Genomic DNA, 25652 nt, shown 5'->3' with positions numbered 1-25652 from the left:
TAAATAGCACTTTTAGGACTTTTCCCAGCTTTTGATAGCAACATCTTGACATGAACAAATCCTATTAACTTCTATTCACCTCTCTCTTCTCCAGGCCGCCGTTGTTGTGAGCGCAAATCTACGAAACAGCAACTTTTTCATAGAGATTCACAAAAAAACAGGAATTTTTAGGAATGACTTTTTGTCAACATTCACAAAAGAAATGTGGTGTAAGAAGAAATATAAACTCAAATCAGAATTGGATCAAAATTCTAAATAATTAGGATCAATGTTTGTTTTATTATTTCATGTCACTTCAGCCCATTAGACTCATACATAATAAATAAAGCTGTAAAAATGTATATAAAAATGTATTGAATCAGGATTTTCCCCTAAAACAGAAAATATTGGTTTTGATAACCGACAAACTGCACGTGTGCCCCCCCCCCCCCCCCTTTGTTTCCATGGCGACAGCGTTCCTGGTGGCCTGTTTGGGTTAAGTTTGAAGGCCGGACCCCGACAGCAGGGGGGCGTGTGGGGTGGAGGGGTGGAGGGGTGGAGGGGGGGGGAATATCAACAACCCCCAGACCCATTACCCAGAAAAACACATTGCATAAGACGTTACGTAACGAGCTTCACAAATTAATAGCGGTGGCAGGGAAGCGGAAGAATGGGGGAATTATGCGGAGGCCTGGCATTGTGGCATGAGGGGCACGGGGGGGGGGGGGGGGGGGGGGTGGGGTGGGGTAGAGGGGTGGGGGGGGGCGGCATCAGGCTTCACTCGTCCTTTCAGTCTCTTCCTGGTAAAATATCAAATTAAAAAAACATAATAAAAGCTGAAGAACCTGTTTCCTCTGCTCAGGTTTTCACTCCCTTAAAGGGACGGCGCGCGAAACACGCCTTTATTCTGAAGGAGTCGTGGAAAAGTTTATCTGATAAAAAAACACAATTCAAAGAGGAGTTTTGTACAAACAGACGATGTGAAAATACGCCGACGACACCAGAATATTCACACTTCAAATATCACACACGTCTTTTTTCGCTATCGAAAAATCATTATTTGTGTTTAAATTGAACTTTTCACAACAAAAGTACAGCTTCTCAGGTATATTTTGTTGCTGTACATTAAAAAAAAAACACGCAAAATTAAAACAAAAGGGCTTTAATCAATATTTACTATTTTCAAATACTGTTATTTTAGCGATATTTTAAATTCAACGGTGCTTTTTAGCTTCTACTGCTAAAACAAATGGCGACACTGCGCTCTACCGAGCGTAGCTCTAGGTTATTTACTGCCGTAGTATTTTTCTATTCGTGGAACAAAAGTTTCTCTCCGTGTCTTAATTTTTGTTTAATTTTTTGGGGGGGATCAGATTGTCGATATCCAGGTTTTTTTAAGCCGATCGCACGTTTTTTTATTGACGTCGATGGAGAAAAATGTCAAACTCTCGTTTCTCTGCTGAGAAAACAGACTGGAAATAGACTTTCTTTGCTCTGGTGGTCAAAATAACGTCCATCTGGATCAACAACCGTCAGCGTGTGAGGCGGCGGGGTCGTCGCCGGGGTCGTCGCCGGGGGCGTCGTCGAGGGTCGTCGTCGGGGGTCGTCGTCGGGGGTCGTCGTCGGGGGCGTCGTCCTTTGAACAGATGTGACGGACAGGGTCTCCAAGCGGGTGGACAGATGTGGGACGTAATGAAAACACTGCTGGCCGTTTGTCCGTCCCCCTGAGACGTTTGTCAATGAGACGGCAGACAGTCGTTGTTGTTGTTGTTGTGGTTGTTGTCGTTATTGTTGTTGCTGTTGTCATTGTTGTTGCTGTTGTTGTTGTTGCTGTCGTTGTTGTTGTGGTTGCTGTCGTTAATGTTGTTGTTGTTGTCATTGTTGCTGTCATTGTTGTTGTTGTCGTCGCTGTTGTTGTTGCTGTCGTTGTTATTGTTGTCATTGTTGTTGTGGTTGCTGTCGTTGTTGTTGTTGTCATTGTTGCTGTCATTGTTGTTGTTGTTGTTGCTGTTGTTGCTGTCGTTGTTGTTGCCGTCATCATTGTTGTTGTTGTGGTTGCTGTCGTTGTTTTTGCTATCATTGTTGTTGTTGTTGCGATAGTTGTTGTTGTTGTGGCTGCTGTCATTGTTATTGTCGTTGTTGCTATCATTGTTGTTGTTGTTGTTGCTATCATTGTTGTTGTTGTTGCTATCATTGTTGCTGTTGTGGTTGTTGTTGTGGTGGCTGTCGTTATTGTTGTTGTTGTCATTGTTGCTGTCATTGTTGTTGCTCAGGAGGCCCAAAGTTGCCCAACACACAAGGTGTGGTCCTTCATGTCCACCACCTCAGCAGGAAGACGCCGTGTCTCTTATTTTGTATTTTTCCTGCTCGTTGCATGTCGACACCTTTTGTTTGAGCAAGTTGCTCACACAAGTTGCTTCACCGTGACGACGTGCCGCTTATGTAACGTCCGTTTGTCGGGTGGAGTTCAGGTCGCGGAGTTTGGCGGTGTTTGATCAGAGGCGTCGCTCCGGACACGCGACCTTCGGCGCCAAACGTTCTCCTGATCGGCCGAATCGAGAACCAGGGACTCGTTTCCACGTGTTGGTTTATGTAACAAACACGTGGAAATTAACAAAATGAAAGAAGCCCCGTAATAACAATCCAACTTGGTGGCTTTATTTTGATAGTCACTGTAATAACGATCCAAGTTGGTGGTTTTATTTGACAGTCACTGTAATAACGATCCAACTTTTTTGGTTTTATTTTGACAGTCGACGATACTAGAAATGATTAATTGAAGTTTTGTGATTTAATTATTTTCTGCTTTGTGGTTTAATATTTGAAAAGAAACACTCAGAGCCAGAGAGAGAGAGAGAGAGAGAGAGAGAGTAGAGAGAGAGAGAGAAGAGAGAGAGAGAGAGAGAGAGAAGAGAGAGAGAGAGAGAGAAGAGAGAGGAGAGAGAGAGAGAGAGAGAGAGAGAGAGAGAGAGAGAGAGAGAGAGAGAGAGAGAGAGAGAGAGAGAGAGAGAGAGAGAAATAGATAGATAGAAAGGGTATTTAGAAGTGAAACTAGAAACTGGTTGCAGGTTGACTCTGCTCAGGTTTGTTTACTTGTTTGTTCACCTGTTTGTTTACTCGCGTGTTGATCCTCATGGCGACGCGTCAACAGGATCGGAGACGTGAATCGTTGACGTATTTCCACTCTGTCCTCTCAGGAAGCTCCGTTTGCCATTTGGTTTGTTGACACTGTTAAACATTGAAAAGAGCTCAGCTCGTCTCATCGTCTCATATCGTCTCGTCTCATTGTCTCATCTCATATCATCTCATATCATCTCGTATCATATCGTCTCATCGTCTCACCGTCTCACCATCTCATGTTGTCTCATATCGTCTCGTCTCATATTGTCTTGTCTCGTCTCATATCATCTCATCGTCTCATATCTCGTCTCATCTCATAAAATCTCATCGTCTCATCTCGTCTCATATGTCTCATCTCATATGTCTCATCGTCTCGTCTCATATCATCTCGTCATCTCATCGTCTCATCTCATATCATCTCATCGTCTCGTCTCGTCTCCTATCGTCTCATCGTCTCGTCTCCTATCATCTCATCTCATATATCTCATCGTCTCATCGCCTCGTCTCATATCATCTCGTCTCATCGCCTCGTCTCATCGCCTCGTCTCATATCATCTCGTCTCATCGTCTCAATTTGTCCCAGAAAATGTGTTTTTTGCTGCACGACTTCATGAGGAAAACCTCATTTCCTCCCTTGAACGTTGTTCAATTGAACGTTTGCTGCCTTTTAATTAGGAAACTCATGTTGGTGATCGTCTTCCTCTGTTCCTGATAGACGAGTCCCCTGAGAGACGAGTCCCTGAGAGACGAGTCCCTGATAGACAAGTCCCCGATAGACGAGTCCCAGAGAGACGAGTCCCTGATAGACGAGTCCCTGATAGACGAGTCCCCGATAGACGAGTCCCAGAGAGACGAGTCCCTGATAGACGAGTCCCCGATAGACGAGTCCCCGATAGACGAGTCCCAGAGAGACGAGTCCCCTGATAGACGAGTCCCCGATAGACGAGTCCCTGAGAGACGAGTCCCTGATAGACGAGTCCCCGATAGACGAGTCCCAGAGAGGACGAGTCCCAGAGAGACGAGTGTCTGATAGACGAGTCCCAGAGAGACGAGTCCCTGAGAGACGAGTCCCTGATAGACGAGTCCCCGATAGACGAGTCCCAGAGAGACGAGTCCCTGATAGATGACTTATTGCAATAAGTGAGAAGGTCCCCCCCTCCATTGTGCAGCAGTGAGAAGGTTCCCCCCTCCAGTGTGCAGCAGTAAGGAGGGTCCCCCCCTCCAGTGTGCAGCAGTGAGAAGGTTCCCCCCCGCCCCCCCTCCCCAGCAGTGAGAAGCCCCCCCCCCCCCCCCAGCGTGCAGCAGTGAGAAGGTTCCCCCCTCCAGTGTGCAGCAGTAAGAAGCCCCCCCCCCTCCTGTGTGCAGCAGTGAGAAGGTTCCCCCCCTCCAGGGTGCAGCAGTAAGAAGGGTTCCCCCTCCAGTGTGCAGCAGTGAGAAGGTCCCCCCCTCCAGTGTGCAGCAGTAAGAAGGTTCCCCCCCAGTGTGCAGCAGTGAGAAGGTTCCCCCCAGCGTGGCAGCAGTGAGAAGGTTTCTCCTCCCTCCAGCGTGCAGCAGTTAAGAAGGTTCCCCCCCTCCAGCGTGCAGCAGTAAGAAGGTCCCCCCCTCCAGCGTGCAGCAGTAAGAAGGTTCCCCCTCCACAACGTGGCCAGGCGGAATGTAAACAACGGCGCATCACAGTCATAAATAAAAAATAAAACACATTTTTTTCAACCTAAACTCTGCAAACACCTTTTCCTGCTGGGTAAAATGCAAATGACGAGAAAGTTTGTAAAATTACAAGATTTTAAAAAATGTATTAATGTTTGAAAGGCAAAATAAAACCGTGCGTAAAAGTGTTTGAACAAAGAAGAGAGAGAGAGAGAGAGAGAGAGAGAGAGAAGAGAGAGAGAGAGAGAGAGAGAGAGAGAGAGAGGAGCCCCCCAGCAGCGGGTGTAACTCGACCCTCCAGTCGCCTTCATCACATGGCAGATGGAAATTTCCACTCAGTCCAGTTTAAATGAGAAGCGACTCGTCGGGCTCCGGCAGTCCGCCTCCTCCTCCTCCTCCACCTCCTCCACCTCCTCCACCACCTCCTCCTCTTCCTCCCACACCTCCGCCGCTTCTCCCTCTCACGCGCTCCCGGTAAGACCGACGACCACTAACACACTTTTTCTCTGCGTTTCCATTTAACACGTTTTCATTCTGAGGACTTTAATTCCGTTTGACGCGCTTTAATTCACTTTGCAGAATAAAGAGGAATCAGTCGCGCGCGGATCTTGTGGATTTACCCTCGTTTGTTGGTTTGTTTGTTTGTTTATGAATCAGATACGATCCTTCCCCCCCCCACAATGATTTAAATTCATGAACTATTCGGGTTTATTTATTTGTTTAATAAGGGAGAAAAAACACGCGTCTTTTTTGTTGTTTTGTCCAGAGGCGCGTCTTCCTGCAGGGTGTTTCCCCCCGAAGCGCCAAAACACGCGTCTTTATTTATAAGACTTAATAAAGAAATAAATACAACTTCAGTCTCACCGGATGCAGTTTTGCATGAAGTTTCTGTGTTTTTGTTTGGGGGTTTTTTTCTGCTCTGCAGTTTCTACACGTGGGAATTAAGAGAAAAAACACAAAGGAGACAATTTCTCTCCTTTTTTGTTTTTTTTGCACGAAGGATCGTCGCGTTGCTCACAAACTTTTATACATAAAATCCCGGATAAAGAAAAGAGAAACGTTTACAGAACGAGCTCGACCCGCTGCGTTCGGCCAACACGAGAACTCATAAATATAAATATATTACTGAGAACTCATAAATATAGATATATTCCTGCCGCTGTGAAGGAAAAAAAACCTTGAATTCGATCCACTTTTACTGGATTTAATCTCCATCATCTGAACTTGTGAGCTTATTCTCTCCATCTCTGCTAATTAAACTGGAATCACCTTGAAGAGGGAAAGAAAAAAAATCATATTTATGATGCTTTTAAAGTTCTTGTTTGTTTTGTTTTACTTCTCCTTTTTTGGAGCCACACGTTAACTTTTCCCTGCAGCAGCGCGACGTCCTGAAGTAATCCCTACGTCCAGGAGTAATCTGTAGGTCCAGGAGTAATCTGTAGGTCCAGGAGTAATCTGTAGGTCCAGGAGTAATCTGTGTCCCGGGGCATGTTGAAGTGGTGGCTCCAGGTTGTGCCGCCACCCCTCCCAGGCTAAAAATACCCAGTTGCCACATCGTGACTGGTGTTTTTCTTGACTTACATAACAGAGGTGGCCCGTCGGGCTCCAACCCGAACCTCTGCTCGCTCTCCCGGACGCCGCTTTTCGAAAGTCTGCATGCAGAGGATATGATGTTATAGTGAGTTTCCTGTAAAAGAAGTGAGAAACTTTAATGATGATTATGTGGGAGGTTCTGCAGAAACTGTGAGAAAAAGACACTTTGTTGATTGTTTTCCAACTTTCGCCTCGTTTCAAGTGAAAATGCGTCGGGGTTTTTTTGTTTTGTTTTGCACATTAACATTATGGAAACGATGCAGTTCACACGCCGGGCCACTAGGGGGTGCTGCTGTTTGTAATGAAACTACGCACACAGGGAACTTTGTGAGGAAGGGGCAGCGCAAGCAGTGTTTCCGAAAAGTTGCATTTCCTCCACTTTCTCAGAGTGTTTTTTTTTTTTTTTTTAAAGTTGTGTTTCCAGTGGCGCTGAGTAGCGTTGCCGTGGAAACCAAAACCCAAAGCGCAACAAAGTTTTTTGCATTTTCACACCCCCCCGTTTGCACGTTTCAAGTGAAAATGTGTGGTTTTTGGAGGTTTTTTTTTGCATTTTTGTTTCAGGAAAGTTTTGCATTTGCACGATAACATTTTGAAAAACGGTGTAGTTCACACGTCAGGCCACCAGGGGGTGCTGCCGTTTGCTTTTTGTTATGAAACTGAGAACCAGTCGTATGTGTGATGTGCAGTACTTGTGTATTCGAAAAGTTGTATTTTCCTTCACTTTCTCAGAACTGGAGTATATTTAAAAAAAAAAAAAAAAGTGAAGTGGTGTTTCCAGTGGCTCTGAGTAGCGTTGTCATGGAAACCAAAACCAGAAGCATTTCCACTGGTCCCGAGCCCCAGCTTGATCGTTTCAAGTGAAAACGCATCATTTTTTATTTATGTTTTTTGCATTTTCTACGTGAAGCGTTTTCTAAAACATCCCCCCCCCCCCCCTTCCACCCCCCGACGTTTCCCATGGAGACGGAGCGTTTTTGTGTCATATATTCGCTCGAGGCTTTAAAAGTTGGCGAAAAAGTTTAGAAAAACAAATGAAAACGTATTTCACCTGCGATCGGGTCGTTTTCCAGAAAGTATCTCGGTGTTTGAATCACCTGAAGGAACCTCGTCGTGGCGGAGGAGCCGTGGATTCTGGGGGGGGGGGGTGGGGGGGGGGGGGGGGGGGGGGGGGGGGGGGGGGGGTAGGGGGGTGTGGCCCCTCCCCCCAAAACCAGACAGGAAGACGTGAGCGAGAGAAAATGTAGGTCAGGGCCTCCCGGCTGATGTAACTCGCGGTGGGAATGTCGAGGAGTCGTAACAGAAGAGGAGGGCGGAGATTTTTGGTTTTATTCTGTAACTTCCAGAGATTAAAGTCTAATCTGATAAAGTGACACTGAATATTTCTACTGGAAAACTTTTACCAGGACTGAAGTAGTAGTAGTATTACTTCCAGCAGTATTGATTTGAAGGACTTCAAAGTATATTTGACACATCTGGAGGGATTTTTAACTAAATGTTCTCGTGTATTAAAATCTACAATGGCGTGTATTTTTAGCGTCTTTTGATTTGTTGTCGTAAAATAATAATCAGTTTGATTCATGAGTCTAATTCTACTGGGATTAATGTTTGTTTGTTTTATAATTATTTCCTCACAATAACTCAGATATGGAAGAATAACGGAGTTTTTATAATAAGTTGAGTGAATTTTGATCTGATTTTAAACCTTGTGCACATTTTTTATTTATTTATTTTTTGCTAATTTAGACTTCAGGATGTTTTTATGCAGTTTTTCATCATAAGTAATTCCTAAAAGTGTATTTACATGCACTTTGTTTACCATTAATGTAAACATGGAATTGTAAACATGTTATACTTTATAGAGGTCTGGATTATAGATCCATAATAATCTACATAGATCTGGATTATAGATCCATAATAATCTACATAGCTCTGGATTATAGATCCATAATAATCTACATAGATCTGGATTGTAGATCCATAATAATCTACATAGATCTGGACTATAGATCCATAATAATCTACATAGATCTGGATTGTAGATCCATAATACTTTACATATATCTGGATTGTAGATCCATAATAATCTACATAGATCTGGATTATAGATCCATAATAATCTACATAGATCAGGATTGTAGATCCATAATAATCTACGTAGATCTGGATTATAGATCCATAATAATCTACATAGATCTGGATTATAGATCCATAATAATCTACATAGATCTGGATTGTAGATCCATAATAATCTACGTAGATCTGGATTATAGATCCATAATAATCTACATAGATCTGGATTATAGATCCATAATAATCTAAATAGATCAGGATTGTAGATCCATAATAATCTACGTAGATCTGGATTATAGATCCATAATAATCTACATAGATCTGGATTATAGATCCATAATAATCTACATAGATCTGGATTGTAGATCCATAATAATCTACGTAGATCTGGATTATAGATCCATAATAATCTACATAGATCTGGATTATAGATCCATAATAATCTACATAGATCTGGATTATAGAAAAACCCAAAAACTAAAGCATTTCAAGACACGTTTTGTTTCTTGGGCCTCATTTAAACGACATTTCTGAGTGAAAACGGAAATAAGCTCCCGGTGCGTTTTGTATAAAAGAAATAAATGCGTTTCACGTTGCCATGGAAACGGGGCCTTACTACTAACCTGGGAAACCTCCTTTGTAACATTCAACATCGCGGAAATGTTCTTTTTATAAATCTGTCGTCATCAAGCCGCCGTTGCAGGAGAACAAATTCCCCGCCTTTTTTTTCTTCTTTGTTCTTTTCTTTGATCTCGCTGGTGGGCGGAGCCACGAGGAGCCAAGGTCAGGACAGGGAGGCTCCGAGAGAAAATTATATTTTGTTACGAGAACACGGCCGATCGATACGAGCTGATAACGGCGGCGCGCCGAGTCCGGCAGGTGCTGCGCGATTCGTTTTAAATCTTCCACAGAAATCTTCCTCTTCCGTCTTAAATTCTTCAGGAATATTTGTGTGGGTCGATTCCCGGACGAATAATCCAGACTGAGATTACTTTGTGCTTTTCTGTCCCGCCTGGCGAATCTATTAGACGCAGTTTTTCGTCATAAAAAAAAACACACAAAGAGAGTTTTTGTGAGTTTTTCTCTACTTGAAGGAGCCGGCGGCGCTCGATCAACACGGAACGAGTCACTACAAAAAAAACGAAATGTTCTAAAACCTTTTTTTTTTTTTTTTTTCGTTACCCACCGTCCATCCAGCCAATCCCAGCGCAGCGGGGGCGGAGCCAGGATACAACGTGGGTGGGGCGTCACTCTGTCGCAGACAAAACAAAAGCTGGAAACTCAGTTTAAACCGGAAACTTTTATACATTAAAGTACTTCAGTTCAGAGTTTTACTTCAGGGTATTTTAATTCGATATTAGGTGAATTTTGTTTTAGCGTTTTCATGCTGAAAAAAACACTGATGCAGTTTTCATGTTTGGCCACTCGGGGGTGCTGTTGGTTTGTTTTTGTGCTGCAACCCGGAGAACGATATATATAAACGATAGCGTCTTGTTCTCCGATGAATTTGTGATTTTGATTAGAAAAACAGCCAACAGCACCCGCTAGTGGCCCAACGTGAAAACTACATCAGCGTTTCTGCCATTTTTTTTTCATGTAAACAAAAAACTTTCCTGAAACAAAAATGCAAAAAAAAACCCCAAAAAACTTTTTGTTCACGTGCCGCACACGGGGAATTATTTCACTTATTATTTTCATTAATATTATTTCACAAGTTAATCCACATGTACCTTTTTTTTTTAAACTTTGTGAAAACTGCTCTTAGCAGCGTATTATGATTATATATCCTGTGTACTCAAGTACAATTCTAACCAGACTCTCTCATGAAGCAGTTTTTAAAAGTTGCACCACTCTGTTGAGACTCAGTTTATATATGTGAGGATGTCCGAGGATAAAATGTCTGGTTGGTGTAAAGTTTATGTTTCTGTTCTCCGGTGAGCAAATACTTGTAGTATTTATTTAGCGTAGGAACACGTGTACTGAGGCAGGAAGTGGGCCTGCGCCACATTCTTACTCTGAGGCTGCGTCGTTCCACTCGTGACGTAAAGGCCGATAACAACATTGATTATTCCAGCACTGCCTGTTTGTACTTCGGGTCCCGTGTTTTCAAAAGTCAACATTTACATAGTTTGACGTAACTTGCTTCTTTTAGCACATGTGCTTATCGGCAGGCTTTGGTTTAAAGCACTGGTACTGATACCTGTATCAGTATTGATGTACTAGTATCGATATCTCTTATCAATATCGATGTACTAGTATCGATATCTCTATCAATATCGATGTACTAGTATCGATATCTGTGTCAGTATCAATGTACTAGTATCGATATCTGTATCAGTATCGATGTCTATCTGTATCTGTACTGGTATCGATATCTATCAGTGTCGATGTCTATATCTGTATCAGTATTCATCAGTATCTGTATTTGCATTGATATCTGTACTAGTATCGATATCTGTATGAGCATTGATATCTATCGGTATCGATGTCTATATCTGAATCAGAATCTGTATCGGTATTGGCATCAGTATCTGTATTTGCATTGATATCTTTACTAGTATTGATGTCTGTGTCAGTATCTGTATTAGTATCTATCTGCATCAGTATTGTCAGTATTGGTATCAATACCTGTAGCAATATCAGTATTGTCATCAATATTTGTTCAAGTATCGATATCTTTATCAGTGTCTGTACTAGTATCGATATCCATATTTGTAGTTGTATCGATATCTGTATCAGTATTGGCATCAGTGTCTGTTCTAGTGTCGATATCAGTGTCTGTACTAGTATCAGTATCTGTTCCAGTATCTGTACCAGTATCGATATCAGTGTCAGTATTGGCATCAGTGTCTGTTCTAGTGTCGATATCAGTATCTGTACTAACATCAATATCAGTATCTGTACCAGTATCGATATCGATATCAGTGTCACTGATACCAGATGGGCCCAGAAAAGACGTGGAGGTATTTCTCAGTCCTTCTGTCCAGTACAAGACTTTGGCTTGAGGCCAACAGTGAATGTCCACCGGTGTGACGTGGGACTCGGTGTCTCTGAGTCGACAGGAATGACCACGGCGGCCCGTTGACCTTTTCCTGGACCGTGAAGTCGAGTAACGCCGGACAGCCGGCGAGTCGCCGACATGAGGCCAAGACGACTTTTAAACGTTCCCTCTGAACGACAACGGTTAAGATACAAGACGGGATCGTCCCCTTCGGTATTTTCTACCTACGGTCCGTTTTAAAGTACTTGGACAAACGTCTGGCCGATGATTTACCGACGGGCAGAGTTTGGTATTTCGGTCACGTGAAGCTTCAGTCTTAATTTAGCCGCCTTCAGATTCCTGCTGGCGGAGCCTCACAACAAAGATGGCGGCGCTCCAGAGACGGGAAACGTGGCGTCGGTCCCCACTGTCCCGGTGTTGTTGATCCAAGCTGGGGTGGGGGTGGGGGTGGGGGGGAGGGGGGGGGGGGGGGGTCAATGACCTCCTCTGTCCATCTTCTGTCGGGGCCTCTTGCTAACGTGACGTCGACACGCGGTGTTTTCCTCTCAGTCGCTTCACGTCACTAAAGTCGGGGTCACGAAACCGTAAGTTCTCGTTGACGGTCGATCTGAAAAAACGTCGTCAACGTTGGAGAATCTCGGCGTCGTTTAAAAACGACGCCGAGTGGCTTCGTTTCTCGTCTGAGCAACTTTTACACTCCCTGGTAGAATTAAGTCCAACGTGACATTTCAACCTCCCTGAAACCACGAGACTTAATTATTTTTATATTATATGCAAACAAAAACATTTTTTTAAAAACGACATTTTCACACATGAGCAGCACAGAAATAAACTTTTTAACAGTAAAACACTTAATAAATGTACAAAGTCGACTGTTTAAAGATGGAAAACGGTTGAAGAGAATTAAAAACATTTTTTTAAATGGGTTTTTAATTCTCATAATGGTTCAATTAAGTCCCTCTTTTTCTATTTTTCTTTCGTATTTGTGTTTTTTTGTTGAATTATTACTATTTTAATTTATCTTCGTGTATCATTTACATGTACTTCGTATTGATTATAAAAAAATAAGTTATAATCTTTTAATGTTTTTATTGTTTTTAATCAGGTGAGCGTCCAGGTGTGTTTAAAACAAGCCCCGCCCACTCAGGACCTCCAGGGAGGGAATCCGTTACTAAAGCTCACAAACCGAACCTGAAACTTTAAAATAGAACTTTTTCATAAAGGTCATGTGACGTTTCCGACGACTTAAACAACATTTTAAAGTGAAAAAAACGTTGATTATTCGACCCGGACTGTGTGTGTCGCTTTTAAAAAGAACAGCTTGTAGCCGGCGTGGCTCATCCCTGACCCCGACACGACCTCGGGCGCAGTGACATCCCGCCGGCGCCGCTCTCTGATTGGCCGGCTGCTGACACGGCCCACGACCCCGAAACCCCCCCCCCCCCCCACCACCACCACCCCGCCTCCACCCGCCTCGCGTGTCTTGTTTTCATCCCTCCCTGTAAGAACAACGGTCATGTGATCACGGCGCATGTTTTTTAACAGTGTCGGTTTTCGTTTCCACGACGACGAGGGGAAAAAACCCCCGGCAAACTCCTCGTTTGCATTTTGGTTGTTGTTGCTCCAAACAAAACTTTTTGTTGTATGTTTATAATGTGTTGCTCCCTGTGCGCAAAAAAAAAAAAGAAGATCTGCAGCACCAACTAGTGGCCGAACACGGTAACACGGTAACACGGTAACACGGCAACACGGTAACACGGCAACACGGTAACACGGTAACACGGTCATTTTCTGCCATCGCGCTCGAAACTTTTCTGAATTGAAAACATGAAAGAAAAACAAGTTTTCACTTGAAACGAGAGGCGGAACTCCGACATCCATGCAAGTAGGGTCACGATATATATAGATATATAGATATAGATATATAGATATATATCTATAGAGAGAGAGAAACTGAGCAAGAAAACTTCCTCCTAAAATGAGTTTAATCAAAGTTGTTGCTGGTAACAAAAAAAAAAAAAGTGTGTGTGTGTGTGTGTGTGTGTGTGTGTGTGTGTGTGTGTGTGTGTGTGTGTGTGTAGTGGGGGGGTTCTTCTGCCCTCATTGGAGGACGAAGGCCCTCCTCCCACCCTTTTAAAAGCCGCCGTTCATACCTGAGTTACAAAAGAGCAGCAGCTCGTCTGTCGTTCGTTGAAACTTCTTTAAATAAAAAAAAAAAACAAAAACAAAAAACGAGAGGAAACTTTTTAAAGGAAACTTTTGAAGGAAACTTTTTAAAGGAAACGTTCTTGAAGGACTTTTCAGTAAGTGAACATAATTTTCTGGGTCTTGAAAGTTTGGAGACGATTTATGAAAAAGTTGGGTTTTTTCTCAGATCTGCATCAGTGAGCTCTGTTGTTGTTGTGTTGTTGTTGTTGTTGTTGTTGTTGTCTGCCGTGTGTCGTCACTCTGGCTGAGGAACAGTTTGTTCAGGATGAACCAACTTCTGTCGCTTTTCTGCCGAGAGGAAAATAAAAACCCTCGTCTTCCTCACAGTCGTTCTGCTCTGGTGAGGAGTGATGCAACGCCGGGGTCAAAGGTCGCGTGCGTGTGTGTGTGTGTGTGTGTGTGTGTGTGTGTGTGTAGCATGTGATGCTAACCCAGTCAGACAGGTTCATCCTCTCGGCCACCGGCGTGTTGATGTGTTGCTGATGTGTGTCGCAGATGTGTTGCTGATGTGTGTCGCTGATGTGTTGCTGATGTGTGTTGCTGATGTGTTGCTGATGTGTGTTGCTGATGTGTTGCTGATGTGTGTTGCTGATGTGTTGCTGATGTGTGTTGCTGATGTGTGTCGCTGATGTGTGTTGCCAGTGTGTTGCTGATGTGTGTTGCCAGTGTGTTGCTGATGTGTTGCTGATGTGTGTTGCTGATGTGTGTAGCAAATGTGTTGCTGATGTGTGTAGCAAATGTGTTGCTGATGTGTGTTGCTGATGTGTTGCTGATGTGTGTTGCTGATGTGTGTTGCTGATGTGTGTTGCTGATGTGTTGCTGATGTGTGTAGCAAATGTGTTGCTGATGTGTTGCAGATATGTGTCGCAAATGTGTTGCTGATGTGTTGCTGATGTGTTGCAAAGGTGTTGTTGATGTGTGTAGCAAATGTGTTGCTGATGTGTGTTGCCGATGTGTTGCCGATGCGTGTTGCCAATGTGTGTTGCCGATGTGTGTTGCTGATGTGTGTTGCTGATGTGTTGCCGATGCGTGTTGCAGATGTGTGTTGCCGATGTGTGTTGCTGATGTGTGTTGCCGATTTGTGTTGCCGATGTGTTGACAGTGTGTGTTGCTGATGTGTTGCCGATGTGTGTTGCTGATGTGTTGCCGATGTGTGTTGCTGATGTGTTGCCGATGCGTGTTGCTGATGCGTGTTGCTGATGTGTTGCTGATGCGTTGCCGATGCGTGTTGCTGATGTGTTGCAGATGTGTGTTGCTGATGTGTATTGACAGTGTGTGTTGCTGATGTGTATTGACAGTGTGTGTTGCTGATGTGTATTGACAGTGTGTGTTGCTGATGTGTTGCTGATGTGTGTTGCCGATGCGTGTTGCTGATATGTGTTGCTGATGTGTGTTGCTGATGCCTGTTGCTGATGTGTATTGACAGTGTGTGTTGCTGATGTGTTGCTGATGTGTGTTGCTGATGTTTGTTGCTGATGTGTGTTGCTGTTGCCTGTTGCTGATGTGTATTGACAGTGTGTGTTGCTGATGTGTGTTGCCTATTGTTGTTTGCGATATATAAATCAGCGCAATAGATTTGTATTGGAAGAACTTGTATTTATTTATTTATTTATTTATTCTAAATTCACGTCCCTTCGTCCATTTTTTTGTTTTTAACGTTTCACTATAATCTCACTATTTCATATTTTTCATGTTCACTTCTTTCATTCATATGATCTCATTTTTTACGACGGAAAAAACTTTTTTTTTTACACGTCATCAAGATGATTCATTTCTATTTGCATGTTTTATTTTGAAAAGCACATGTTGATAATCCAAATAAATTCATTCAACGGTAATACGGGCTGTTTAATCGTCTGGGAGTGTAGCGGGGGAGGGGCGGTGGGTGACCAAGCTCAGGTGCCTCACGGAGGTTCAGGTTGTTGACTGTCAACAACTTCTGCACAGCAGCATGAAGCCACACCTGCAGGATGGAGGCTCAGGGATTTGAACCAGCGGCATGAAGACGTGGCTCAGGAGCGAAAACATCTCCGTCTCCATGGAAACGGGGGGGGACGCAACTTAGGATGTAGTTTTCCATTGTTGACGTCTGTCTATTTAATACGTCATCAAAAACGTATTTGTCTTTACGCTCGTAAAAATATATATATATATTCATTTCGCGGAACTTTACGTAACATTTCACTGTTTTTCCTCTGTTTCTGTGAGAAAGTCAGACTTTTCTTCTTACTGAATCGATCGAGACGTTGATATTTTCTCTTGAGCCGCCGCGACCCCCATCTTTGATTTCCCAGAATCCCTTGCGGCAGGTTTTCACAGGCGACGTCGCTTTGACGTTTTGTCTGTAAACATCTGGCCTTTGATGTGATTGGAGAAGCTGCAGGCAGGAAATGAGTGTTGAGTTTGCTTTGTTTTCGCTCCGTCATTAAAAAAAACATCAGTGACGACTAGTGGCCCCCGGGGTCACTGCACCGCTCTGACCTAAAGTTGCTCTAAACTTTTAATTTGGCGAGCCGTTCTTGTGGTTTGTGTACTGTTGCCAGTGTTTTGCTCCGGCAGCAGATCAAAGGTTCCTTTGTGTGACTGACGGCTACAGCGTGAATCACCTCCCCTCCCCCGACCTCCTTCTTACGTAACTCATAGATGAGCGCCGGGTCGGAAAGTGGAAAAAAAAAAAAAAGGTTCCCTGATGAGGATGAGGGCGCCACGCCGCCGCGCCTTGCCAGCGCCGCGCCGCCGTACTGACGGAGGAAACCGCAGCAACTTGTTTTCAGAGTGAAAAATAAATCAAGGGGGAAAAAAGTCATGAAAGTTTTTCCCTTCGTCAAACAATACAAGCTTCACTTTGAAAAAGTAATCCGATTACTAGTTACTCCTTTTTTACGGATTACTTGCTTTTAAAAGTAACTTAGATTACAAGTTACCTTTTTAGTGACCTTCAGCTGCTGATTATTGAAGCATTAGTATTGTAATGCTACAATATTAACGCTACAATACTAATGCTACAATAGTAATGATATAATAGTTACACGATAATAGCAATGTTACAATACTAACTAACAGTAATGCTACAATATTAACGCTATAATAGTAATGCTACAATATTAACGCTACAATAGTAATGATATGTTAGACAATAATAGTAATGTTACAATACTAACTAATACTAATGCTACAATAGTAACGCTACAATATTAATGCTACTATAGTAATGCTACAATAGTTACACAATAATAGTAATGTTAAGGTACTAACTAATAGTAATGCTACAATAGTAATTCTACAATATTAACGCTACTATAGTAATGCTACAATATTAACGCTACAATAGTAATGCCACAATAGTTACACAATAATAGTAATGTTACAGTACTAATACTAATGCTACAATATTAACGCTACAATTGTAATGCTACAATATGAACGCTACAATAGTAATGCTACAATATTAATGCTACAATAGTTACATGATAATAGTAATGTTAAGGTACTAACTAATACTAACGCTACAATATTAACACTACAATAGTAACGCTACAATACTAATGCTACAATAGTAATGATATAATAGTAACGCTACAATATTAACGGGATATAAGTAATGCTACAATAGTTACACGATAATAGTAATGTTACAGTATGAACTAATAGTAATGCTACAATATTAACGCTATAATATTAATGCTACAATAGTAATGATATAATTGTAACGCTACAATATTAACGGGATATAAGTAATGCTACAATATTTACACGATAATAGTAATGTTACAGTATGAACTAATAGTGATGCTACAATATTACCGCTATACTATTAATGCTACAATAGTAATGATATAATTGTAACGCTACAATATTAACGGGATATAAGTAATGCTACAATATTTACACGATAATAGTAATGTTACAGTATGAACTAATAGTAATGCTACAATATTAACGCTATAATATTAATGCTACAATAGTAATGATATAATTGTAACGCTACAATATTAACGGGATATAAGTAATGCTACAATATTTACACGATAATAGTAATGTTACAGTATGAACTAATAGTAATGCTACAATATTAATGATATAATAGCGCATAGTGACTTGGAGAGGTAACTGTAATCGGATTACTGGTTTGGAAATAGTAAGACGTTAGATTACAGTTTACTAAAAAAAGGTCATATGAGAGTCAGGGTTACTAAGTAACTAAGTTACTACATAAGTTACTACATCAGGAGTAACTAAGTAACAGGTTACCAGTTTGCTGTTCGACCTCGAAGAACCCAAACAAACAAACAAAGTGAGCCTGTTGTGTTTGTATCTCCTCCAGGTGACGTTCACATCCAGCCCAACTTTTAAAAACTGAGGACAGCCGTGTCCGGCGCCACTTTGTGAAACAGGCTGATCCGTGGTGCCGCCATGCCGGGGTCCGTGGATCGCATGGAGCTGAGGAGGGTGGCGACGGAGCTGGACGACGACAGCGCCGACAGTCTGGACGATCGCTTCGGCGACGCCATCGACTCCGAGAAGGCCACCATCGACAGGTGAGCCGTCTCCGTGGCAACGGGGGGGAGACACGGCTTTTAGAAAACGCTCTAACGCCGTCTGCGTAGTGACGAGGGCAAACACAACTTTTAGAAAACACTCTGTTACCATGGAAATGTAAGAAATGCTCTGAAAAACAACTTTTACAAAATGTTCCGCAGCCATTTACATGGGGGAAAAAACATATTTTCGAAAGTCACTCCAAATTAATCTCCATAAAAATGCAACTTTCCAAAAACAATCCGTTATCATGTGAACACATCTTTTTGAAAACACTCTGAAGTCGTCTCCCTAGAAATGGGGAAAAGACAACTATTTTTTTTGTAAATGCTCCAAATCCATAACAGTGGAAAAACACAACTTTTTGAAAAACACTCCAAACCCATCTTTAAAACAAAAAACAAAAAAATCCTGCAACTTTTCAAAACTGCTGTTATGCAAACGGGGGGAAAAACATCCTTTTCTATGTTTTTATATCAAACTTTACTGAAACGAAAACATAAAAAAACGAGTGTGAAACTTTTATTCTGGGTTCAGAATTCCTTTGAATCACGACTTTGAAGTTTTTTCAGTCGTTTGTGTTTTTAACTTTATTTTGCTCTTTAATCTGATTTTGTTTCATTTGAACTCGACCCTCGTTTCTGAATTTATTCTGTTACTGCTTATCTGCACTCTGGAACTAACTCTAACGTCTACTGACACTTTATTGTGAAATCTCGATTGCAACATTTTCAGGTTGTCATAATCTCTCTCTCTCTCTCTCTCTCTCTCTCTCTCTCTCTCTTTTTTCTTGTTCCATGAAGTCAATTCCTGGACGACAACGACGACGGCGAGAGCCAGAAGTTCTTGTCAAACGGTTTGATGAAGAAGAAATATGAGGAATATCATGAAGAATATGTAAGTTCATGTTATTGGGCTGCATGGTTACCGTTCTGGTTTCCATGGCAACGGGGTGGTCAATCGCAACACCGACATGGGTTTCTCAGACCTGCGGACGAAATCTGGAGTTTTAAGATTGAAAAAAAAAAAAAAAGAATCAAAAGTTTGATTGGATCATTTGACCTTTGACCTTTTCAATATTTTTATGTTTTTTAATTAAAAAAAAAAAATGAACGGGAGCAAGTGCAGAAAGAATTTAATGCGATAATAAAATAAGTGGCTACAGTAAATAAATATTCTCTATATGTACGTTCAGTCCGTCAATTTTAAGCTATTTCGTATAAAACTGTAGCTCGAATGGCTTCATTTAGAAAAATAAGCTGAATTTAGGAAAATCTTCCTGGTTAACTGTGTCGATTTGAGAAAAATTTAATCTGTCATATTTGGTTATGAATTTATGGCTCAAATTTTTTTTGTTATTTTTTCATAAAACAATATCTCAAATTTAGAAAAAGCCAATTTATTTATTTTTTCAGAAAATATCAAAAATTCAGAAAAACGGCCTATTTTCTTTTCAGAAAATATCACAAATTCACAAAAGAGCCAATTTTCTTTATATTTTCAGAAAATATCTCAGAAATTCAAAAGAGCCAATGTTTTAATTATTTTCAAACAATATCATAAATTCAAAATAAGAGCCAATTTTTTTATTTTTTTTCCAAAAAAATGTTAAATAAAAAAAAAGAGCGAATTTTTTATTTTTCCAGCAAACAGTGTCTCATAAATTGAAAAAAGCAGCCAATTGTTAAATTTATTTCTGAAAAAAAGTACAAAATGAAAAAAAATAGCCAATTTTTAAATTTTTTTCAGAAAATATAAATATAAAATAAAATAAAATATAATATGATACGGAATCTCAGGAGGAGTGGTGGAACGGGTGAAATGCAAAAAAAACAAAACTCTCTGGGGAGAAAAAAACTCAATTTGCAAAATAAAAATAGTTTTTCGCGACAAATTCGATAATTCTCTCTCTCTGTCTCTGTCTCTCTCTCTCTCTCTCTCTCTCTCTCTCTCTCTCAGCACCCAGGCCACGCCTCCTTCGGCATGTCCGTCTTCAACCTGAGCAACGCCATCATGGGCAGCGGGATCCTGGGTCTGTCCTACGCCATGGCCAACACCGGCATCGTCCTCTTCCTGTACGTCCCAAACCACACGGCGAGCCAGGAAATGACCCGCAACATTAAAAGCTCAAGTCGAACTTCAAACCGAGCTCCGGCTGAAGCTTTTAATGTGGCGAGATTAAGATTTTCAGGGACGCGGTTGTCCGTCCGCCATCGCCGTTTATTGTGTCTCGCCTTTCGCTGGATCTGTTGGACTGATTCACCTGGCGACTCGCCGACTCGGCTAAAAATAGAACGCCGACCCTTTGACACGGGAACCAACTCGTCCCTCGTCAGTATTCGTGGACGGCTTCCCACATCCGACACCCCGCTGTCACCTAACACCCCCACCCCCCTCCTCCCCGTGGCCCCGCCCCCTTCTCTCTCTCCTGCCCATGCCCTGGCTGCGTGGTCACATGACTGACTTCCAGCAGGTGGAGGAGGAAGAGGTGGTGAAAAGTTGAAAAGAAATACAAGCTGATTCTCTCTCTCTCTCTCTCTCTCTCTCTCTCTCTCCAGAATCCTCCTGGTGGGCGTGGCCATTCTCTCTCTCTACTCGGTGCATCTGCTGCTCATGACTGCAAAAGAAGGAGGTTGGTTGTGCGTCAACTGTGATCAAAGATCATAGATCAAAGATCATAGATCATAGACCAAGAACAAACGAGAACTACGCTCGGTAGAAACGCGGACCTTCGCCACACTTGTTAGCATCGCTAGCGTGATAGCCGTTAGCTCGGGTCAATGCTGACGAGCCTGTCAAGGAAGCTGCTACAATTGCAGGCGGCATCTCCATGGCAACAGACGCCGATCTCCTTTGATCTCAACATTTTCTTCCAGTTTTTGTGATTTATTACCTAAAGTTGCCGACGTCAGCCTGCCGAAGGGACTAAAGATGGAAATTCTATTTACGCGTCGTCCCCCGTTTTAAATTAAATAAACTCAAAGTCAGTAAGACACAGTGTGTCGAACCAAAAGGCAAGTCAGTCCTTGCTGAGGGCATTAAAACCCTTTTAATGTCTAAAACTACATAAATATTGTCTGTTTTTGAACGGCAAGCAGTTTTTATGTGACAAGGACTTGAAATGAAATGACGACCTCGTGTTTTTTTGTTTTTTTTTCACGCCCCCCCCCCCCCCCCACAGGATCGCTCATCTACGAGAAGCTGGGCGAGCGGGCGTTCGGCTGGCCGGGGAAATTCGCCGCGTTCGGATCCATCATCATGCAAAACATCGGAGGTGAGCGACGTGCGAGAATCTGCGAATTCCGTAGAAGCCGCGGTACTGACTCCGCCCCCTCCCCCCGCCCCCCCTCCCCCCTCCCCCAGCCATGTCCAGCTACCTCTTCATCGTGAAGTACGAGCTTCCGGAGGTGATCCGGACCTTCATGCGTTTGGAGGAAAGCTCGGGGTGAGTTTGTTTTCCTGCAGTTTAAAAAGTTTAAAACGTGTAAAAAGTTTCAAAAGTGTAAAAAGCTTAAAAAGTGTAAAAAGTTTCAAAAGTGTAAAAAGTTTAAAAAGTGTAAAAAGTTTAAAAAGTGTAAAAAGTTTAAAAAGTGTGTTGTGAGTGTGACTGACTCGAGGCCGTGTTCTGCAGCGAGTGGTACCTGAACGGAAACTACCTGGTGGTGTTCGTCTCAGTGGGGATCATCCTCCCCCTGTCACTCCTCAAGAACCTGGGTAAGCCCCCCCCCCCCCCCCCCCCCCATAACCCCCCCCCCCCCCCCCTCCCCCCCTTCCAGGAAGCGGGGATTGTTGGGTTTCCATGTTCCCCGCAGCTGTCCGGCCGCCACGCTGCCAGAAACCAGAAATAACGTAACGCTAGTCCGGCTCTCCGTCGAGCCGTTCCGGGGAACGCAATAACGTAACACACCCTCGCCGCCGCTCAGACGGCGTTCAGGGCGACAAAAACCCTCCTCACATTCAGCAGAGAACAGACGACGGACCGGAAAATTAGCGAGGCTCCGGCGGCCAAATCCGACTCCTGATCCATTGATCCATGGAGGGTGGAGGGGTGAGGCGGTGGAGGGGTGGATGTGGTGGAGGGGTTAGAGGGGTGGAGCTCAGCCTCGCCAGGTCACCACGACCTGGAAGAAGACGAGACCCGCGTTCCGAGAACAGGAGCCGGTCAGAACGCCAAAAGAAAGGAGAGAGCAGAGGAGGGAGGGAGGAGAGGTGACGGAGGGAGGAGGAGACGTGACGGAGGGAGGAGAGGTGACGGAGGGAGGAGAGGTGACGTGACGGAGGGAGGGAGGAGAGGTGACGGAGGGAGGAGACGTGACGGAGGGAGGGAGGGAGACGTGACGGAGGGAGGGAGGAGACGTGACGGAGGGAGGAGAGGTGACGGAGGGAGGGAGGAGACGTGACGGAGGGAGGAGAGGTGACGGAGGGAGGAGAGGTGATGGAGGAGGGAGGAGAGGTGACGGAGGGAGGGAGGAGAGGTGATGGAGGAGGGAGGAGAGGTGACGGAGGGAGGGAGGAAAAGTGACGGAGGGAGGAGAGGTGACGGGAGGGAGGAGATGGTGACGGAGGGAGGGAGGAAAGGTGACAGAGGGAGGAGAGGTGATGGAGGGAGGAGAGGTGACGAGGGAGGAGAGGTGATGAGGAGGGATGAGAGGTGACGGAGGGAGGAGAGGTGACGGAGGGAGGAGGAAAAGTGACGGAGGGAGGAGAAGTGACGGAGGGAGGAGAGGTGACGGAGGGAGGAGAGGTGACGGAAGGAGGAGAGGTGATGGAGGGAGGAGAGGTGACGGAGGGAGGAGAGGTGACGGAGGTAGGACAGGTTACGTTACATATATAAACGTGTGCAGCTGTTGCATTGTGGGTGTTTTTACACACAGTCAATACTTCGACTGAATGCGTGAGACGGTGTTTTGTGTGTCTGCAGGCTACCTGGGCTACACCAGCGGCTTCTCCCTCAGCTGCATGGTTTTCTTCTTGAGCGTCGTAAGTACACCTTCCACTTCACACCACCGGTGTTCCCGACCCGCCGGTTCCCGTGTTACCTGGTGACCCGCTCCCTGCCGTCCTCCACGTTTCACGTTGGAGCGTCGTAGCGTTTTTGTTTTGGCAGGTTTTTTTAACGTCAGAGGTCACCAGATAACACGGGCGCCAGTTAAACCGCAACACCCGACAGTGGAGCTCCATCGTGACGATCCACTTTTTGTCATATTAAAGAAAAGAATTAATTGTGCGCCTGCCCCTTTAAGACATGGAGTCTCTCGCTGAAAGTTTGGCGACGTGATGTGGCCACGCTAAGCTAGTTAGCTTAGCATGTCAGAATTTGATATAACTCCAGATTCCAGACGTTTGTTCAATGAGCTGAAATTTGGAGGGTGGCCTCGTGGTGGCGCTGCGATCGAGAAGGTTCTTCACAATCTCAAGGTTTTTCTGGTTAAATATTTTTTTTAATTTACTTTTTTTTTCCCCCTAGTTTTTTTAGTTTTCCTAGATGCTGTGTCAAATTACAACTTCTTGATGCTGCATTTTTTTTTTTTGGGGGGGGGGGGGCATTTTTTTATTGTTGCTTTTTTTGCAGATTTGCATGTTTTGACACTTTTCTTATACTACGTTTTGTGGGTCTGGACCCTGTCTTGAATCTCAAGGTTTTTTTGGTTAAATATTAAAAATACAATTTAAATTTTTTTATTTTTTTATTTTAGTTTTCCTAGTTTTTTAGTTTTCCTATATGCTGGTGTCAAATTACAACTTCTTGATGCTGCGTTGTTTTGTTTTGTTTTGTTGCAGATTTGCATGTTTTTTAATGTATTGACACGAAATATTACGTTTTGTGGGTCTGGAACCTGTCTCGACCAGGACGCTCTTGAAAAAGAGGATTTTTAATCTCAAGGTGTTTCTGGTTAAATATTAAAAATACAATTTACAATTTTTTTAGTTTTCCTAGCTTTGTCTGATAAATTAATGACGCATCATGAAAGCATCATGTCTTATTTTAACGCTTTATATGTAAATGTGTGAAAATCGCACTGATCTGGAGGGTAAAAAAAACAAAGTTACACCCAATTTAAGCTAATTGTCTGTGAGGAAATGTTATTTTAGCCAGTTTCGTAGGATTCCCGCGCCGCCGTGGCCACAGCATGACCCCCCATCCCCCCACCCCCCCCCCCCCCCCCCCCCCTCCCCTCCCACAGATAATCTACAAGAAGACCCAGCTGCCTTGCCCGCTGCCCTTCTTCTACGGCCACGCCAACCTCAGCGCCAACGCCTCGGCCGCGCCGGGGCTGTACGCGCTGCACAACCGCACGGCGCTCATGGATTTCTCGCGGGCCGACGTTTCGCCGGCGGTGGCGGCGCCCGGCGGCCATGACGCCCAGACGACGACGGCGGGCGTGCACTTCGAGCCGCACGCCGACGAGGAGGAGATGTGCACGCCCAAGTACTTCGTCTTCAACTCCCAGGTGCGCCCAGGTTCTTTTCCTTTTTCAACACTCGAGGCTTTTGTTCAAACATGTTTGGAAAAGGTGCGTCCAGAAATGTATTTGAAATATGCGTGGCTGCAGTTCTTCTCTCTTCTTCTTTTCTCCGCATCGATAATAAATCAGCGTCACGTTGAATCCCCAGGGTGGTTTTAGTCACAGGTGGAGTTCAAGAACTTGTGTTTTTGAATAAATCGACTAATTACAGATAAACGGTCATTAAATATACAAAATTTAATAAAACGGCCTTTTAACTTCATGAAAAGCAGAAAAAAATGTTCTTTTTTTGTTGTAAAAGCCAACGTTTTGACGGCAGCGGGGATTCAATCTACAGGTTCCGTCGCCTCGTGTCCAACTTTTCACTGCGTCAGCACTTTTTAAAAAGTGGCTTTAGTTTTTCCAGCTGCTGAAAGAACAAGTCGTTTCTGTTCCTCGGGTCCCGGAAGGAAAGTCCGAGTGAGTAGATTTACGTAGTTCGGCCGATTATTCTGAGTCTGGCGTCCCTCAGGGTTCTGGCGTCCCTCAGGGTTCTGGCGTCCCTCAGGGGTTCTGGCGTCCCTTAGGGTTCTGGCATCCCTCAGGTTCTGGCGTCCCGCAGGGGTTCTGCGTCCCGCAGGGGTTCTGGCCGTCCCTCAGGGGTTCTGGCGTCCCTCAGGGTTCTGGCGTCCCTCAGGGGTTCTGGCGTCCCTTAGGGTTCTGGCATCCCTCAGGGTTCTGACGTCCCTCAGGGGTTCTGGCGTCCCTCAGGGGTTCTGGCGTCCCTCAGGGGTTCTGGCGTCCCTCAGGGGTTCTGGCGTCCCTCAGGGTTCTGGCGTCCCTCAGGGTTCTGGTGTCCCTCAGGGTTCTGGTGTCCCTCAGGGTTCTGGTGTCCCTCAGGGTTCTGGCGTCCCTCAGGGGTTCTGGCGTCCCTCAGGGGTTCCGGCGTCCCTCAGGGTTCCGGCGTCCCTCAGGGGTTCTGGCGTCCCTCAGGGGTTCTGGCGTCCCTCAGGGGTTCTGGCGTCCCTCAGGGGTTCTGGCGTCCCTCA

The 25652-nt window shown here is 44.0% G+C and overlaps 1 protein-coding gene across 1 annotated transcript in view; it reads left to right on the top strand.

Annotated features, from left to right (window-relative positions):
• Positions 1-5125: 5125 nt before the first annotated feature.
• LOC308146619 (sodium-coupled neutral amino acid transporter 4-like) overlaps positions 5126-25652 on the top strand; it is a gene marked incomplete at its 3' end in the record, with an annotated part of 24008 nt that continues 3481 nt past the window's right edge. The window contains exons 1-12 of the mRNA XM_080518522.1: positions 5126-5220; positions 17943-18156; positions 18961-19054; positions 20117-20232; positions 20716-20789; positions 21339-21431; positions 21521-21602; positions 21789-21871; positions 23079-23137; positions 24343-24609; positions 25191-25302; positions 25413-25598. Coding sequence (XP_080374648.1) covers positions 18032-18156; positions 18961-19054; positions 20117-20232; positions 20716-20789; positions 21339-21431; positions 21521-21602; positions 21789-21871; positions 23079-23137; positions 24343-24609; positions 25191-25302; positions 25413-25598 — 1291 coding nt within the window. The 5' untranslated portion in view covers positions 5126-5220; positions 17943-18031. The remainder of the gene's footprint in view (positions 5221-17942; positions 18157-18960; positions 19055-20116; positions 20233-20715; positions 20790-21338; positions 21432-21520; positions 21603-21788; positions 21872-23078; positions 23138-24342; positions 24610-25190; positions 25303-25412; positions 25599-25652) is intronic.

Source organism: Blennius ocellaris (assembly GCF_963422515.1).
Source record: "Blennius ocellaris genome assembly, chromosome: 22".
Taxonomy (NCBI): Eukaryota; Metazoa; Chordata; class Actinopteri; order Blenniiformes; family Blenniidae; genus Blennius; species Blennius ocellaris.
This window is presented reverse-complemented; position numbering and strand designations above follow the sequence as displayed.